The 19,302-nt window shown below is 27.5% G+C and overlaps 2 protein-coding genes across 3 annotated transcripts in view; both read left to right on the top strand.

Moving 5' to 3' along the window:
- LOC122852965 (nucleolysin TIAR-like) overlaps window positions 1–19,302 on the top strand; it is a 201,718-nt gene that overhangs the window by 14,124 nt on the left and 168,292 nt on the right. For both annotated transcript variants that reach the window (XM_044153123.1, XM_044153121.1), the window contains one exon: window positions 11,436–11,534. In XM_044153123.1, the coding sequence (XP_044009058.1) occupies window positions 11,436–11,534 (99 nt within the window). Of the gene's footprint in view, window positions 1–11,435; window positions 11,535–19,302 lie in introns of those variants that run through there.
- On the top strand, window positions 3,892–6,722 carry LOC122852994 (peritrophin-1-like). Its single transcript, XM_044153169.1, has 2 exons — window positions 3,892–4,616; window positions 4,707–6,722. Exons 1-2 carry the CDS (start codon window positions 4,610–4,612, stop codon window positions 5,009–5,011), a joined length of 312 nt encoding a protein of 103 aa, XP_044009104.1. The 5' UTR covers window positions 3,892–4,609; the 3' UTR covers window positions 5,012–6,722.

The following is a 19,302-nucleotide window of genomic DNA, read 5'->3' as shown; positions in this document are numbered from 1 at the left end:
TCTACGTGCAGACTGTGATTTTATTTTCAACTTAATGCACACTGACTTTGTACATATATATACACATAGACACAAGTACTTGAAATAAAATTTTACTTTTTAAATATTTTATTTGAATAAAAATAAAAAAAATAATAGAAATAATAATAATAATAATTGATAAAATTTATGTATAGGTATTTAAACTCAAATGAATAAATAGGCTTTGTCCAATTGTTGCTGTTTTTTTATTTAAAAAAATTTTTTTTTTCTTTTTGTATTATATATTTTGTATACAAGAGTAAAAAGAAAAAATAAAAAAATGAATGAATGGATGGGTGGACTTGTACACGCGCGAATCTACCACCGGACGTTAATTAACCCACGGGGCCACAGCGTCAAATAAATTTCGGTTAGAACGTGAGAAGCAACAAATCTCAGTCAGGTGTTTTCTACTTTTACTATCCCCTTGCTTCTCAAGTTTCACTAAAATTTCTCTCTTTATTTATTTCTCTCTCTCTCTCTTTTTGTCTTTGTATATTAAATATATTCTTCTCTTTTTAATGGATTACATATCCATTCTATTTCACTCATTTATTTTGTTTCTATATATATATAATATGCATGACAAGATATGCGGGTGTTCTTTCGCTCTGGTTATCACGTTATGAAGGAGTCACCAGCATATCAGGATCTGTCAAGCGGCGATGGGTCCTTGCCAGCCAACCGAGAAAACCAAGAGAACTGAGAACACTGTGTGTGAACCCCAATTGTAAAGAAAGAAAGGATAAAGAGAATGAGTATAAAATAAGGCATTACTACCAAGACCTATTCTAGTAGTGGATTCATCACCACCACCACCACCATCACCATCACTATACCACCCCACACCTACTAATTAGACAAATTTAAATTCATAGCTGTCACCCCCTGGTATGGTGCTAAACCACCCCTGTATATACGTTTTTTTTGTTTTTTTTTTCCTTTTCCCTTTTTCATTCGCTTATTTATACACTTTATATATACTCGCTTTTTTTTTCAAACTTTTTTTCTTCATCAAACATTGTTTTTAGACAACAAAAGCTAAATATATATTTGGATAAATTTATTGGTGTATTTTATAAGGGTAAAGTAAAAAAAAATAATAATAAAAAATTAATTATTATTTTACATGATACGTTGTTGTAATACATTTATACTTGGCCTCGCTTTTGTCTATCAATGTTTTTTTTTTTTTGTCTTATATAAATGAATGCCAAATTGATGCTAAATAAATTAACTTTTGTTATATATATTTAATATTGATAACTTGTTTTACCGCTCATGGCAAAAAATATCTTACAGTGAAAGCTTAGTTTTTTTTTGGTAGTTGTATATAGTTATGTATGTTGGGGATGATTTTTTGCCCCGTTGAGCTGGCTAAAAGCCTTTATAAATCAGAAGCATTAGGAAAGACGCTCGATCGAAATATATGTATAGCTTTATTGCTTTCAGTCTCACACGAGAATCTTGTAATAAAATTTACTTGGCTTTTTTATAATTTCTTTTTTAATGAAATAATAAATTTATCAAATAATAATAATAATATATTTAGATACAAAAAAATAAGAGAAAATTCATAATTCAATTGTCGAAAAAATAATAATAAAAATAAATTTAGGGTTATATGGTCGATGAATATATATATAAATACATATATGAATATGAATTTTTGTAAATTTTTTTCGACACTTGTGTGTTTGAAATTTCAAAACATTTTTAAAGTCCGCATACAATATATAGGTGTATATATATGAAAATCTGTAGAAAATTTTGTCGTTCCCTCTGGCGCCATTGCCTACATTGCGACAGTGAATATGGTGGTATGACAAAAGGGGGGTATATATATGAAAGAGTATGAGGTTCATGGTTACCGTTGCTATTGCCGGTTATTCTTGGTTGGATGGTTCGAAAACGCGAGGCGCATCTGTTGCCAAATTATTTTGTCCATAGGGCTGTAAAAATTTTTCACCAGTTTTCCATTATTATTGTTTCACTTTGTAACCAAATTATCACACGCATATGTTAACTGATTTAACTGTAATAAGTATAAAATATTATTATTTTTCATTTGTCATTTTATCATTCATCATGAATTGTTAATTTTAATTGTTTTATAAATTAATTATCTGTTTTAAGAATTTTTTGTCATTTAATTTTTTTATTGATTTTAAATAGCATCATTAATTCAAAAAAATTACCCTAATTTTGGATAATTAAAAAATAATCAAAGTAAATTATGTAGAAAAAAAAAATAATTAATAATTAACAGTTTTAAAAATTATTGAAGAAATAAATTTATTGAAAATTATCTTGCTTTTTTAAAATAAAAATAGTAGCTTAATTTTTTTTTTTATGAAAAATAATTAAAAATCTTATTTTACTTATCAGATGAAATTTAATTTTCATTTTATATAACCTCGGTTGTTATAAAACTGGATTAATTATTAATTCTTTTTATGAGTGTTTTCCACAAACATGTACTGTTATTATTTCATTTTCAATTGTTAGTAAATCCTCTTTAAAAATTCACGTTGCAATTTCAAGGAAAATAAGATAAAAATTTCGATAACTAGAAATGTAGATTTAATGTTGATACTATGATATCACTAATATCGTTTAAATCTATATTGCAATATTATTTCTCCTTCTCTCAATAATTATGAATCATAATTGTTATGATGTATAATACTCATGATAAATGATTACAGATAATTTTCAATGATTTAATTTTATCAATGTATATTTAAAAATCCGTCAAGTGGAATTATAAATGAATCATAATTATTTACACAAAGTGAATAATAATAATTCATAAATACATTCAAGTACAATTGATGATATTAATTGACTAGTTTATATCAAATAAGATATGAGTAAAGAATTAAAAAAAAGTAAATTTTTTGTTATACAAATTTTAAAACGTATACATATATTTTTTCTTTTTTGCTTCAATTTTTATTTTCTTTATTGCACTTTTATTTTTTCTTGTCAATTCAATTTTCTTGATATCATATTTAATCCCTCGGTGCCTGACAATAAAAAGGCAAGACCAGAAATGCAGAATAAGAAATGAACAAGCTTATACAGATATATATGTATACTTGAATCTTCCATATGCAAAAATGCTGAATACGCGGCCGTAAAACGCAGACGGCGCGAGACACGAGTGTGTGCCAATATGGCCAAGTGCTTGTTCGTATTTTCGAACATCTTGTCGAATAATCGAGATATCGACACTGATGACATTTTTTTCCTTTCTCTTTTATTTCATCATTTATATATATATTTTTCTTTACTAATCTCAAAGGATAAAAAAAAAAAACTTAACTCGACAATATAATATGAATTTTTTATTTCTTTTAAAAAGGATAAAGACAAGACTTTTCAAAGTTGCCGCTAGAGAATCCTCTTCAGCATCTCACTTTGTTTTTTTTTTTTTTTCTTGGCTTTTAAACTTTTTACGTAATATCCAAAATTTGAATTTAACCGCTAATTATACGACCCTCGCTACCATCCAATGGCTCACGGGTCCAACTCTAAAATATTCATCGTCTTGGTAACTGGAAACTTTTCCCGCTCCGACGGACCACACAAATTTATTATACCCACTATAATACTAACTATTCTCTCCCTGTATGTATATTTTTTTTTCCCTCTTGGTGAAAATATCCCAAGGCTCTGTGTGACTAATATTCACCAACGTTTTTCTATGCCAGAAAAAAAAAAGAAAACAAAAAATTATTTACAAAATTAAAAAAAAATAATCCCAAGTAAATATATCAACTTTAAAAAAGTATAAATATTCATTTATTCATAAGATTTTCTTTTTAATTTAAAGAAATGAAATGTAAAAATAAAAATATATATTACAGTAGGTGTGGTTAATCGTCATCTTCGTCTCTACTGAGGACCCGTTGTATGAAAGCGTCGGGCACACACATATGCTTGTATGAAACGACAATAGGCATTGTGCAAACGCCATAAGCAGCAAGTGAATGTGCGACAGCAACTTGCTGGGCTGTATTGTCCGAGTGTCAAGGAGAAGGTCCTGAGTCTTCTCTTTACTACCAAATTTATATATAAGTACACTCAACCAATAGCAAATACACATAAATACAAAGCTTCAACAAAAAGAATTTTTAATCCTTTGTAATGTAACTCTATTTTTTCATAGAGATATTTACACTTTAAAAAAATATGCGAATGACATGTTAGCACATTATTCTATATGCTAGAAAAATTTTTCATCTATGAAATATATTAAAAATCAGTAGCAAAAAAAAGCAAAAGAATATCTCTTTTATTATTAATTGATTATATAAAAATTTTCTAATTTTATTTATATGGAAACAATTTGATAAAGTGTGTCATTGAAATATATTTATGTTCATAAGGCAAATCCTCAATTCCAAGACATGAATTATCTAGATTTACAAATAAAATACTGATTGAATAAATATGACCATGTAGATAATGATATAAAAATTGATAAAAGATTGCAACTGAATTGCATATAAGTGAGTGATCTCAATTATTATTAAACACATCTTGATAGACGTTCAAACTAAAATATTTATAAATAATAAAAATGAAAGGTGAGGTTCTAATTAAAAAAAAAAAAATACCTAAATACAAAAGTAAAATATAATTAGGAAGTGTAATTATATAATATTAAAATTTTATAGGTACAGTAGTTTTAGTTTTTATGATATTTGCGGTGAATATAGTTATTTCTTGGAGACCACCAACAACACCATCAGAATTATCAACAGAAAAATTACCAACTCTAATTGACTGTGATATTGGTGGTGATGACAACAACAATGACAAAGCAATTCTCTTGGCAAATCCAAAGGACTGTAGTACTTACTATATTTGTGTTGGTCTAAATCCAATTTTGATGAAATGTCCCGATGGACTTGAATTCAGTTCGGTTCTGAAGGTTTGTGATTGGCCACAATCTGCCGAGTGTACTGTAGAATCAGATTAATCATAAAAAACTCAATAAATAAATAAATAGATCTCTATGATGTATATTTCATTGAAATACTCAATTGAAAATTGATGAAATAAAAATAAATATAAATAAATAAAAAAAATAATAATATTAATTTGTAATAAAATGTGTTGTGAATGGATGATTTATCAGGTGAATAAAATGCAATATATATTGTGTCATAAATTTTATATCTATATATAAATAGATTGAGATGATGTGATATCAAGTCTGTTTATTGAGTTGAGATGAAGAACAAGATGGTGAGACGACAACTCAGACGAGAAGCTGATGTTCTCTGGGGATATAGCTATAGTGTATTTGAAAATGTAGTAATGCAAGGCAGCTAAAAGAGATGCCAAGCAAGAGAAGAAATTGAAAAAAAAAAAAAGAGACAAGATCTCATCAGTGAGACGACACTTAAATTCTCTATTTTGTGTTCGAGGCTCAATACAGTAGACTTTCTGTCACCTTTTACTTGTCCGATTGGTCGTCCGCTATCTTACTCTGTACTTGTATACGATATTCTCTCATTCACTGATCCCTTTTACTCTGCCAATATAACCTCGGCCTCTCTTTGAATGTGTATATACTACTACACTGTAAATTTTCAGTTGCCTCGAAGTCGCTTAATGTCGTATTCAGCCAGTAAATGGAGAATGAGAGAAATGGATAGACGATCATGAATGAAAGTACTTTTTCTCTTTTTTTTTTATTTTTTTTTTTTTTCACTCCCATCATTTTCATCCAGTATATTTTTGTTTGTTTATCTAACTCCATTTTCATCTTCATCTTCGTCAGTGAGGATGGCTCTGTGTATGTGATTGATAAAAAATAAAAAAATAAATAACTAAATAAAAGAAAAAAAAAATTCAATATATATTTACTTGGAAAATGTTAATGGAATTCTATTTAGTAGCAAATTGGAAACCGATTGCAGAAAACTCGTCGTTCATATATTCGGTTTGTAAATGAAAAAATAAAAAAATTATAATAAAAAAAAACGAACGAATGAACGAACAACGTGCATGGAAATCATTACATTCCATCTTGAAGAAGAATTTAACCTTTTTAAAAACATTATCGATAAAAAGTTGAAACATTTTATGTATATTTTTTTTTTAAGGACATTTTAAAATTTTTATTCTACATTTTTTATACATGCAGTGAATATATTATAAATTAATGATTAAATAAAAATATTTTAATGCATTACTTGCTGAAAAAAAAAAAAAAAAATAGAATTTCGAATTGAGTTAGTTGAAAATCTGGTGAGTTAGAGTTAGAGAGAGTTTCATGGACACCATATTAGAGACTCTCAATGCGTCGTTCTTCGTTCTATACCGTACTGGCTAATCACCCCACTAAATATTCACAAGTTCATTACGCGCTGAGTTACACGATGAGTCTTGGATCAACTGTATAAATATAGAGTGGTTAACTAATTTCGATATTCTATTTCTAGTTTAACTACAAAATCAAATATTATCTTAACCAAATAATACATAAAAATAATTTCATTATTCGTTTAAATTTATAATAAAATAAATTTACATTTTTTTTAAATTAGAATTATTTATTATTTTTTCAAAATCATAAAATTCAAATAATCCACAAGTACAGTTTAATAGTATATACCTGTATGAAAAATAAAATATAATAAAAAAACAAAATAATATTAAATAAAAAATATATGCATAGAGAATATATAACTGTAAGCAATAGTTGATGCAATAGACGAGAAATGACGTATTCAAAAATACATCGTAAAACTTTAATAGATCATTTCAGTGAAAAGCGTTGCTGGTCTTTTACGACTTATAAATGCTCAGTTTGACCGAAAACAATTTCCGACGAGCGTCAAGTTTCCACTTGGTCTCGACTGCCTTTACCACATACACCACCATCTGCAACATATAAAACACCAGAGAAAATATAATACAACTGACAGTTATACATGATGAAATATATTTTTTTTTTCTTTGATGAATACACATGACAGCAATATGTTATTTGAAAAAATTTATATACATTTTCTTTGATGCTTAAAAAGAAAAAAAAATTGTATCTCATATTTAATTGATATATTTTTGAAATTTAAAATTTTATTTATATTTTTTATGACAATTTTCTTTTTTTTATATCTATATTATGCTTTAAATTATTATTTATTAACTTAATATTTTATTTATTTATTTTTTATTGTATTATCAAAAAGAGGGTATAGAAAATCGAGAAACGAAAGATATGGTTTGCTTGTTCAAATTCGATCAGGATTTACGATATTAGTTGCGACACCACCTGAACCCTCTGATATTTTTCTTATAGATATATACATGTAAAAGACAATTTTTGTTGTCCTTTTCTATATCCTTTTACTTTCGACTCGTCTTTGGTCTTCTTTATGGCTTTTTTTTTTTTCCTTTTATTTTTTTGCATTTTATATTAGGCATGTATTGGTTTAGGTAACCATATACCCATTTTTTCGTGTACATATAAACCCACACATCTTGAGACAAATATTTGCAAAGAAAAATGTTATTTTTTAAATTTGTGATATACCATTTTTGGCCTTGGATTTGCTTCCAAACGATAGCTACTTGAATTTTTTATTTTTTTTTAAAATTCTATGATTTTTTTATTTTTGAAATATTTTCTTTTTTTTTTACACTCCTTCGGCCACTTATCATGACCCTGGATTTAAAAAAAAGAATAATCATTTCTACTAAAATAAAAAAAAAAACTATAAAAATTTTATTTGCATTTTTCCCAAGTTTTGTAGAGAAATAATTATTTTTTATTGTTATCTTGAAAAATAAAAGAGCATGAATGAATATAATAAAAGTAGTAACTGTATTTTTATTTATTTTTTATTTTGTTTATAAATAAATAATTTAATAAAATAAAAATTATAAATTTTATTATTTGATAATTGAAAAGACAAAAAATATAATCGTATTGAAAGGGTGCTTCATGGATATGAACCTGTACGAGGCACTTGGTGAATTTATGTTCTGAAGAAGGGGCAGATAAATGAGATTTTAAGTACTATACAGCTAGTGCGATTTTCTCATTCCATTTTTGAGCCAAGCTCTTTCTATTTTGCCGATCGAGAAGAGTCGATAAATTCGGCTGACTTGTGAATTACGGCCAAAACGTTGTCAAGCTTATATGTGATATTATAAAAGTCTGTCCTATATATATACAAACACATCGTGATATTACGTGTGGTTATATATCTACGTTTTCCAAATGCATTGTGTTTGACTATTGCAAACTTTTGCATTTTTTTTTTCATTTTATATTCTACTTTTTATTTGGAATTTTTTCGTCTTTGTTTTTTTTTAGTTTTTTTGTTGCTATATTGCAATGAAATGAGTGTTGTCGTCGTTGTTGTCTTGTAGAAAAATGAGTACTTTGTGAGAAGCTTGCATCATAGTTCAGTTGTTTTGACGATGTGATAAAAAAGATAACAATGATAACCGACATAAAGTTTTCGCGGCAATATAGAATACTTGGCAAAAATAGTGTGTAATGAAAAGAAGAAATTTCGCTTCTCTGACTGATTAAAGTTGGAATAAAAAAAAACATGTTTTATACGAGAAAAAATATAAATGTTTATGTGTTGTATTTATTAAAAAAATAATAAATTGAAAATGGCTTTTTTTTTATATACAATATCTGCGTCAAAATTCAATAACGAAAGATCGACATGGTTTACACATTAATTTTAAGAGGGATGGAACGATAACACCTCGATGAATAGAAGGGCAATGAATTTAACTGGACACCAACATGGAAAAGGCGAGTCGTACTCTGGCTTTTCCATAGCACAAAATTGAAAATAAATAAAATAATAAAAAAAACAATTAAATAAATAACTAAAAAATATATAAAATTTTGACAAAATCTCCATGTGGTTACAAATAATTGAATTATATCTATAAAAGATTTTGTTTGTGGTTTAAAATTGGTAACAAATTTGAAGATGAAATAAATAAAAAAATATAAAAATTGAATAGTGAAGTTATGGATATGGTATTTGACCAAAATAAAAAAAAAAAAAATTCAAATGCAAAATCGATCGGCCACATTCAGATAATCAAAGAGAGATTTACTTTATCACCTTTTTGAAAATTTATATATTTTCAGAATCCGAAATATTTGATACCACAAGCCATTTACTAGAATTGTCTAAAATAAAAATAAAAAAAATATATGTGTATTCATTGGCAATGGTCACAATGGCAATATACATCTATATTTTCGGGAAATTGAATTAATCCTAAAGTAACTTTTATTTTCATTATCGATCGATATTAAAGTTGGACAATGTGTAAGGTGTAAAAAATAGTTTTAATATGATATATTGTATCTGTGTGTTGTATCAATGGGGGGATGAGGGAGAGAGGATGGGTCATGTAGAAATGACGACGATGGTCATAAAGGATCGACAATCCGAAGAAAAACTGCTAAACGAAAATGCCAGTTGAATATGATCTCAACGAAAAATCTAATAGCAAAAATAATGGATTTTTTAGCAATAAAGATTTACCGAGACGATCGGACCTTTTGCATCGTCACAAGTATACACCTACACAATTTATTTTTTTTTATTTTTTTTTTTTGGTAAATTGAATGCAATTTTCTGTCTCACACCTACTAAGGATAAGTCGAGAGAGTTCAGGACTTTTATGAAAATTTCAATTCAACAGGATGAGTATTTCTCCGGTCTTGTTAAGTTACTTCCGCTCATCCGGATCATGCGACCTCGGCTTTTTCAAATTAATTGATTTCATTAACAAGCTTTTATGCTAAAGATTTATTATTACTTATCACGTTATATATAAAAGTCTGGTAAAATAAAAAAAAAATTAAAATTATTAATTTACGATGAGTTTCGTGGTAAACAAGGTGAGGCAAATATTAAAATTATATTGACACAAATATAAAAATAAAAATTTAATATCACTTAAAACTAAACCCTCTGTTCTTCAAAGAAAAAAAAAACTTTTTTTCTTCTTTATCCCAGACTATTAATAAACAACATTTAAACCAAGAAACTATTTATTGTTTTTTAATAAAATTTCAGTTAAATTTATTAAAATATAAATTAATCAATACACCCTGATAATAATATTACATAATTTTTTATCAAAGTATTTAATAGATATTTAAAAAGCATGTCATATATTTCGATCAAATAAAAATATCATTGTATGCATTAGATTAAACTTGAATGTTGAAATAGATAAACGATTGAAAGACAAATATTTCTCAATCATTAATACATTGATAAAACGTAATGTAAACATTGAGAAATAAATAGTTGATATATGTCTATTGAGAAACGTTAGTAAGCAATCAATTAGACATACGTTTGGTTTCGATTAATTAGAGAGAATAATCTAGTATATATTGTTCATGCATGGAGAAACATAGATTGGTAGGTTATACGGTGTTATATGAAACTGATGTAGAACGAACAACCAAGTAAACTGAGGACAGTAGATGCAGTGGTTCACTTCCCTATAATAATAATATATATATACATAATCAGCCCAAATGAAGTATGTGCGCTCCGGGGGCATATTCCGCGGTGGTACCGATGCATAGCGGGAATTCTGTCTAAATATATACATATATATATCTTTCTATGATGCTACAACTGGACCATATAGCTGTATCAACCTCCCAGGGGCACAATGTGTCCTGCCTAATTACAATGTCCAGTAGTACCAACGACTCTTCTCCTCTCATCTCTCCTCGTCTAGTCTCTATTTCCTATACTATCTACAAATACAAATATCAATGTTAATGTACTATACCTCATTCTCAACACAATATATATATATGCTGCTTTTATTACACATACAAACTTGATTATATAGGGCCAAACAGTTTGATATTGATATCCTCGTGGTGAGCGTTTGTTTTGTCTCTATATCTATATGTCTGTCTATATATTTTTAACTAATATATATACTACTACTATTACTACACAAGTTTTGCACCATAAAATCAGATTATTGGAAAATAATTTTTATTTTATTATTTTTAAATTGTATATTATTAAGTTGATATGTTGACTAGTTGAAAAAAAAGAAAAAAAAATTTCTTTTTTTTAAATAAATAAATAAATTTTGGCACAAATTCATAATCGGAGAAGAATATTGTATGTAGTCGAGGGTGATGGAGCGTGAAAAAATAGTGGATAAGAAAAACACTTTTGGGCATGAACTTTGTTTGGATTGTAAAATTATTGGCACTGAATTCAACTTGTTATATATATTATTCATTTTTTTTTCTTCTTTATATACATAACTTTGTTCCATATGCTTGATAAACAATTGATGTTGTGTAATAAAATAAAAATTTATTATAAAATATTATATAAATTAAATTTTTATTGTTACAGATTGGCAATGATGATGCATATGGATTTGTTGAGTTTGCTGATCATAATGGTGCATCAATTGCTCAGGCTACTTTGGATCAACGTACTTTTATAAATAAGGTAAGATAATAATAAATAATAATATTACACTTGTTTCAAATGTTGTGTATTTGTTGAGAATTTAAAATGTATAATGTCGATCAAGTGTATATATGTATATACATCTTTGTCAATATTGCCAGTAGCATTTGTAGCACTAGGGTATAGCGTAGTTTTGCTCATGAACGTGAAGTGTTACTTGGTTAGTTTGGATTTGCTTGGACAAGTTTTGATGTCGTACTTTGTGTTCGTCTCTCTTTACTCTTTCCATTTTCTTATCCCATCTCTATACTCAGCTCTCAATTCGACTTGTCTTTCTTATCCATCGACCTTTTGTACAAACTACTACCGACTATAAATTTATATATATATATATGTATACCACTACGACACATTGCTAATGCTAAACCTTACCTACTCGTCGTAATAGATTGGACGCAGCAAGTTACCAACTTGCTTTCGTCCAACTTGATCCAACATCACACTATCTTGTTGTATTGCTAATAGTGTGTGGGTATATACTATGATGCATACAACACTTTCACAAATAAATTATACTCAATGTTATATATTGCACAAATATATATAAATTTATATTATATAGAGACAATATACACTTAATGCACAATGTAGAATTACCCAAAAGTAATTTCTTGGCAAGTTTGAAATTTTACTCATGCTCATCAGAGACGTCAGCTTTGCATAAATGCGAACCAACACCGTGAAATTACCAGTAAAATATACCATGAAAAAATATACTTGTTCCAAATTTTATTGAAAAATACTATTACATAAATTATTTATTTATTTATGCTTTTTTTTTTCGTTAATAAAAAATTAAGTAATAAAAAAAACTATTAGTAATTTATACGTGACACTTTGAGTCAAATGTTTTGATAGTATTTAATTAAACATTTTACAGTTGACATATAAAGTTGAAATAAAAAAAATAAAAAAATATATTTATAGATAATTAAATAGGTAAATACTTTGATATATATTTAGGGTAAATAGTTTATTTATACAAATACATGAAAATTTGCATCATTTCAACATTGAGTAAACATTGATAAACATGTATATGTAGTATAAAACGTGTACCAATGCTTCGAAACATACATATGAGAGTTGCAGAAACGGAAATCAGATGGGAGTACCAAGTTACGATTGAGATTTAAGTTATTGACAAGCTACTTTGGTGAAGCTCTAGCGTAGAGGGATCCCCCTGCCTCCTGATTTCCCCCAGGACACAACCCTTCGAAATCCATTCTTTCATCTAAAATGACTATACGACATTGCAAAGTAAGATAAAACTTTTATTCCAATCTAATGATTAATGAATTTCACATTTCATTTTTTAATTAAAAACAATAAAAAAATAATAATATTAAATCAAATTAATAAAATAATAAAAATTAACAAAAAAAATTTTAATAATAAATTATACAAAACAATACAATTAAGATTCTTTTTCTATTTAAATTTAAAATAAATATAAAAAAAGGAATTATTAAGAGAAATAATATTGCCAAGCTTGAGTCATAAGTTAAAATTAATTATTTGTTAATTGCAACTAATTAAGAATAAATAACGAGGATAAAAGGTCGCTCGATGTATAAAGAGTGAGAAAGATGAAAATTAGGAGACCAAATTCTGTGGTGAAAATTTAATGGAATGAGCACCGGGCGGTACCCGATTATTTTTGGTTTTGGTTTGCGAGAGAGCGAGTTTCCTCTTTCCTATTTTTCAGCTGGTAAATTTACTGCCCCTTTTTTTTATTTTTTTATCTGTGGTAATACAAAGGCAAAAATAAAATTTTCACACTGTATTTTTTTTTCTTTTATTTCTGTTATATTTGAATATGATAATTGATTGCGAGAATTGCGAATGAAAATATAAAAAAAAAGAGAATGAAATAAATAATAAACACAAAGTTATAATGAATAAAAAAAAAAAAAAAAATACTATTGAATTTTGAAACCTGTATGAAACAAAATTGCTCAAGAAAAGAGCCAGTAAATGGTCGATATAAAAATAAAAAAGAACTAAAGCCCTGGCTTGCAACTGGGGACGGAAGAGTGACGGCTTCTTGAGAAAAATGAAATAAATGAGGGAGAGCGTACAATTCACATAGCCAACCGTCAGTCCTTTTTATTAATTTCTCTCAGAAACAATTAGTTGGTCTATTCGTCAGAAGCGTACGTTTCATTAAGTTTTCTCATTCCCTTGACGCCTACCTACCTACCTTCCTACCTACCCATACACACATCCATTATACATTACCTTAAATAAATATATCATTTATCTGAATAAAAATAAAATAATTATTGTAAAGAAGTAAAAAAGGAAAAAAAATCATTTTAATAATTTAATTTGATTTAAAATGACATTACAAAATTATTTAGTGAAAGAGAAAAAAAAAATTTCATAATTATGTCAGACATAAAAATAACATCATCATAATATTTTAAATATTAAATTATTTATCAACTAATTAGCTTTGTTAAAATATTAAAACCAATCTTATCACAGAATGACAATTATTAATTTTTTTTAAAAATTTTATTACTTGTAATTGACGTAAGTAGAACAGCTCGAGCTTTAGTCAGACGTAAAATTAGTATATGAAATTAAAAAAAAAACCTTTTATTTGGTATAATTAAGAATGAAATAATCGAGGTACAGCCGATAGAACGGACGCATATTTTTCTAGTTTTTAATTAATTTATTTAACAACAAATGCAAAGCTGGAAAATTCTAAAAATTTGTGAATATATAAAGCAAAACCCCCTAAATCTTATCCACCATATGAATTTCCGCAACCGAAACGTTTGTTGTTGAATAAATAAATACGGTAGCAGTCTCCAATAGTATACCCCATGGAACGGATGCATATTTTTCTAAATCCGATTTTTTTACTCAACGACAAACGTAAATCTGGAAAATTCTGAAAACTTGTGAATATATAAAGCAAAACCCCCTGAATATTATCCACCATATGGATTTCTAACCGTTTGTTTTTAAATAAATAAATACAGGAGATCAATTCTTTTATAGTCAAGCTATTATTATCAATATATTACCATTAATAATAATAAAAAACTTAAAAATGTAGTTAAAATGTAGTAAATAGTGTAGTCATTGTTGTTATGAATAAGGTGTAGTACTTGTTTTTTTTTCGACTACATTTCGTAGTCATGCAGTCACTAAATCTGTCCACTAAATAGCCCCTTGAAAATAATATCAAAATGACTTTGTTAATAAAATTTAAAAAAAAAAAATCTACATTGCAAATACATGTGTATGATTTGAAATAATGATTTATCAATTGATAATTTTGTTGTTATTGATATTAAATTAGTATGTAAATTTGATTGAGCATATATATACGGATATTGATAAAATCATGTTTGTATGAATTTTGTCAATTTTAGTTAATTCAAAGTGTAATATAATAATAAGATCATGCTTCATAGAATACATTGAGTAGTGAGAGTGAGTTACAGAATTGATTTGATTCATTGGCAAGCAACGGGAATCCAATGTGTCATCATTATCCGTTGAATTACATGCAAACATCGATATAACGAGATTCGACTCAATACCGTATTGGTCTGTGTAGGATATTGATATATATATAGAATTTCATGAAACTTGATGCTCTGTGTTTCTATCATTTCGGGAATTGATTATTCATTGACCTGTACAAAACTTCTAATTGGAATTTGTAACTAAATCATTATTTGTTTTCCTTCAAATTCAAAGAAGAATTAATTTATATATAATTACAGCCAGAATTAATGATGCCAATAATTTTTTTTTTAACTCAAACAATTTCGTTTTTTAATTAGTCATTTTTATTATTTAATATTTTACCTACTAGTTATGGGATAGTCAGATTTTATTATACAATTATGACTGTACTTTTATTAAATACAGTTTTAACTTGTTATAAAAAAATTAAAAATGAAAATAATTTAAAAAACATTAAAGTAAAAATAGTCAAGCATGGATGGTGACTTGAGTGTACAAGAACAAAAGATAAAAGAGTCTGCCGGAAATAATGAAAGGGTGTTTATCCAGAATTAGGCGGAAATTCCCTGCAGCTCTTTAACTAGCTTCTATACCTGTCTACGAAAACGACCTGTCTTTCCTTCGTTCCTCATTTCTTCTTCTCTTCTATACTATATTTTATCATCCTTTAACTCATGATGCTTTCACTACCCTCGTTATGTGATGGTGTGTCTTTCTCATTGGAGCTAGTACCAGAACGAGCATCACAGTCGAACAGCAAAGCATCACTGTGCACCCCTATATAGTTCATCGTTCGTTCATTCAGACAAATTAGCCCAGCGGCATGCCTTTGTAGTTTCACAATTCAAAGCACATCTTACTTTCTCACTCAAACTCATGTTGGCATTGCTCTTCAACACTTCATTTTGCACGAAATAAATATATTTTTCATATTATCTTGTTCATTAATATATTTTATTGTCAAAAAAATAATCAATAATTATTTTCATTAATTTTTTTTACATATAAATTCAATTAAAAATATCATAAATGATATATTTTTTTTTTTGTTATTATTATTGATATTATTTAACCAAAAAAATAGGGGACAAAAAAAATCTATTATTTTTTTTTTTCTTGAAAGAAACTTGGCGTACAGAGTTTAAATATTCCTCATTCTTTATGCAGAGTATATTTTAGTCGATCGTCTGTTCATTCGCCTGTGCACGAATGCCCGGACTTTTCCGTGTCCAAAAATTCTACCTTATCTGCATTTTAATTGCAACAGGATTTTTTATTTTTTTTATATTTTATTTTATTTTTTTTCATTCAGTATTTTATGTTCTTGTTCAGCTTTTGCTTCGGTACGCGTCTCGGGCTAACGATCGACAATTGTTTTTTACCACCGGAAGAATTTTAAATGAAAGTCACCCTTTTCTCTCGTCTTAGCAGCTCTTGATGATATTCAAAAGAAAAAGAAAAAGAGAGATTAAAAAAACAAAAAAAAAAAAGGGCTGATTTTTATATTGTTTTGCAAGAGGTCAGAGGACTCTTGGCTGTCTCATTATTACTTAACTTATTAATTATTAATCTATGTCAATACTCTTAAAAACTTCATCTCAAATATTATGATAACAAACAATATAAATTGTAGAAATAAAAAATACATAATAAATTTTACGGATTTATTTTACCTTTGTTATAATTGTAGCAAAATGTTTATTTTGATTCGTATTATAAATGCAATGAACGTTTGCTTGAACTGCCTGATGTTGTTACTAAATGTTTGTTGAATAACTTGAACAGCCAATCAAGCCTGCTTCTATCAACCCGTATTTCTCTCTATTTTTTATTTTTATTGTTTACATAACTGTATCAACAACTTTCAAAAAATACAATTGATTTTTAATTAGTCTATAATCTAACACACGTTCCTAATTTTCTATGTTTATACAATTTTTTTTTTTAAGCTGATACATAATTGAAAATTAATATTCAACTGGTATACAGAATATTAGAGACTAGAAGTGTGATATCTACTGACAAATATCAAAATATATATAGTTGATTTGTCATTTTAGAATAACGTGTTATATTACAGTTATTGCGTTATGTATATAACTGATGGAATAATTGTCCATTTAGAATGCACGTGATGTCACTGAATTCTCATCTTTGTATCTCTCTCAATATGCAGACACACACACACATCCATGCCTTGTCTATACACTGTGAAACATCAGCTTCATCTACCTGAAGATATTTACATGTCATTTTGTTCAATTAATATTTATGCATACCATCGTTTTCTTGTACGTGCGTTTGTTTCAATGATTACAATCTACTAAACACAATTTTCCATCTTTATTTTATTCCCCATTGTTTGGTATTTTTCTCTTTCTTTTACTGGCAACGACCGGCATGAAAGTACAATTCGGTACACAACGTCTCGCTCATATACATGTGTATACATTTGTACACTGTAATTTCATTAAATTCATGAAGTTAATTTGTATATTCTATTGTTGTTTTTGCTATTATTATAATGCATATTGTAAATTAAAATAATTAAACACGTGTGGATTTTTTTTTTAATTTTATTTTTAAATTCATTTTCCAATCAGTAATTGTTTTAACTGTTATACAAGAATATTTTTTAATATTATTTTTGCAATGTAGAAATTATGTTAATATTATTTTATTACGCTGGAGTATATCTTTGTGTCATTAGATGATGATGGCAACATGAAATTGAAAATAAATTCAAATGAAGAAGGTAATCGTTATCCACATTTATATCACGCAATTGCATTAAAATAAATTATTTAAGTTGTAGTAATTTGGTGGGTCTCTGATGGCTAATAACCGAATAATGAAAGGAATTGCAAGCAGTAGAGTGCTCAAGTTTAGTGATGAGAATGAGAATTGCAAATAAAAAAAAAGAAAAGATGGAAAATAAAAGATTGGAAATGAAATAATAAAATAAAATAAAAATAAAAAAAAATGATAATAAGATAAGAAGGTAAAAAGGTTTAATTGTTAAAAATGAAATTAAAAAAAAAAAAAAAAAACCCCCAAAATTTTAGTTGACAATTAATCGTAACATTAGATTAGTTTTACGTTTTTTCAATGTTTATAATTACAAGGCACATGGAAGTGATCGTGACATGACTGTTTGAGTCTCGTTAGTTGTTCTTATACTTGATTCTCATTCGAAGCATTTCGCGACTCCGGCAATTTCAAGCCATTAAGCACTCGCGCGCTATCTTTCGACTGGGTGTCGCGGGTAAGCCAAGCATAACGGCTCCATTCGTTGCTTCCTTTCTCCCTTGAGTTGAGCTTTCAGCCAACATTTACAACTTGAAACTGTATGGCCAACAAAGTCTCTAAAGACGATGACGACTACTACCACGACTATGACGTTAAAAGAGATGAAGATTATTAGTAAAAGACAGAGAGACAAAGAGACAAAGACAGAGTGAGAGGTAAAACAGAGTATCCACAGTCTTGCATCAGAATTATTTTGTATAATTATATTCGTTGGGCAACGACACCCCTGGGGCTTGAAATTGAAATTGAGCTTCCCTGGACGAATATCTACGCCTTAAGACACTATAATATCATTCTCTTTTCTTCATATCCCAAGGTTTTCAATTTAACTTCACACCAAGATAAATAAACTAACTTTATTGATTATAATTATTTTTGTTTTTAATTATTCAACATATAAATATATACCTATATAATTATTAAATTAAATTCATCATCGCAATTTAATATATAATACAACTGTTATTATTAATATAATTATATAATTGTTATACACGTAATGTGCATTAGACAAAGGGCAAATGATCTCTCGCATTTTGAATTTTACTGATGGTGATCGCGTGGTAAGCCCCCGCGGCTAGTCGCACAGTGGTTTTACCGTTGATCAGCAGAAATTAGCATACCCAATTTATGTCCTTTTCCCTATAAATAACATGTTTATCGTTGTAATTTATGCATTTGTAGTTGTATCACGAGCCTTATATTCGATTTTCAACAGCAGCATCAATATATATATAATATCGATACACTCATGCTTCATCTATACATATACAATATATTTAAATTTGATTGTCATCATTGTTTAAACATATATATACTAATAATAATATCAAAAAAAATTTTCCATCAAAATAAGAATTTAAAACACAAAAAAAAAAAATGATAAAATATTGTTGATGCTATGTATATAATTGATAATAATAATCGATCGTGAGTTTATGATGGT

This window comes from Aphidius gifuensis, linkage group LG3, assembly GCF_014905175.1.
Source record: "Aphidius gifuensis isolate YNYX2018 linkage group LG3, ASM1490517v1, whole genome shotgun sequence".
Taxonomy (NCBI): Eukaryota; Metazoa; Arthropoda; class Insecta; order Hymenoptera; family Braconidae; genus Aphidius; species Aphidius gifuensis.
Note: the sequence above shows the minus strand (reverse complement) of the source record. Positions and strands in the feature narration are given on the sequence as shown.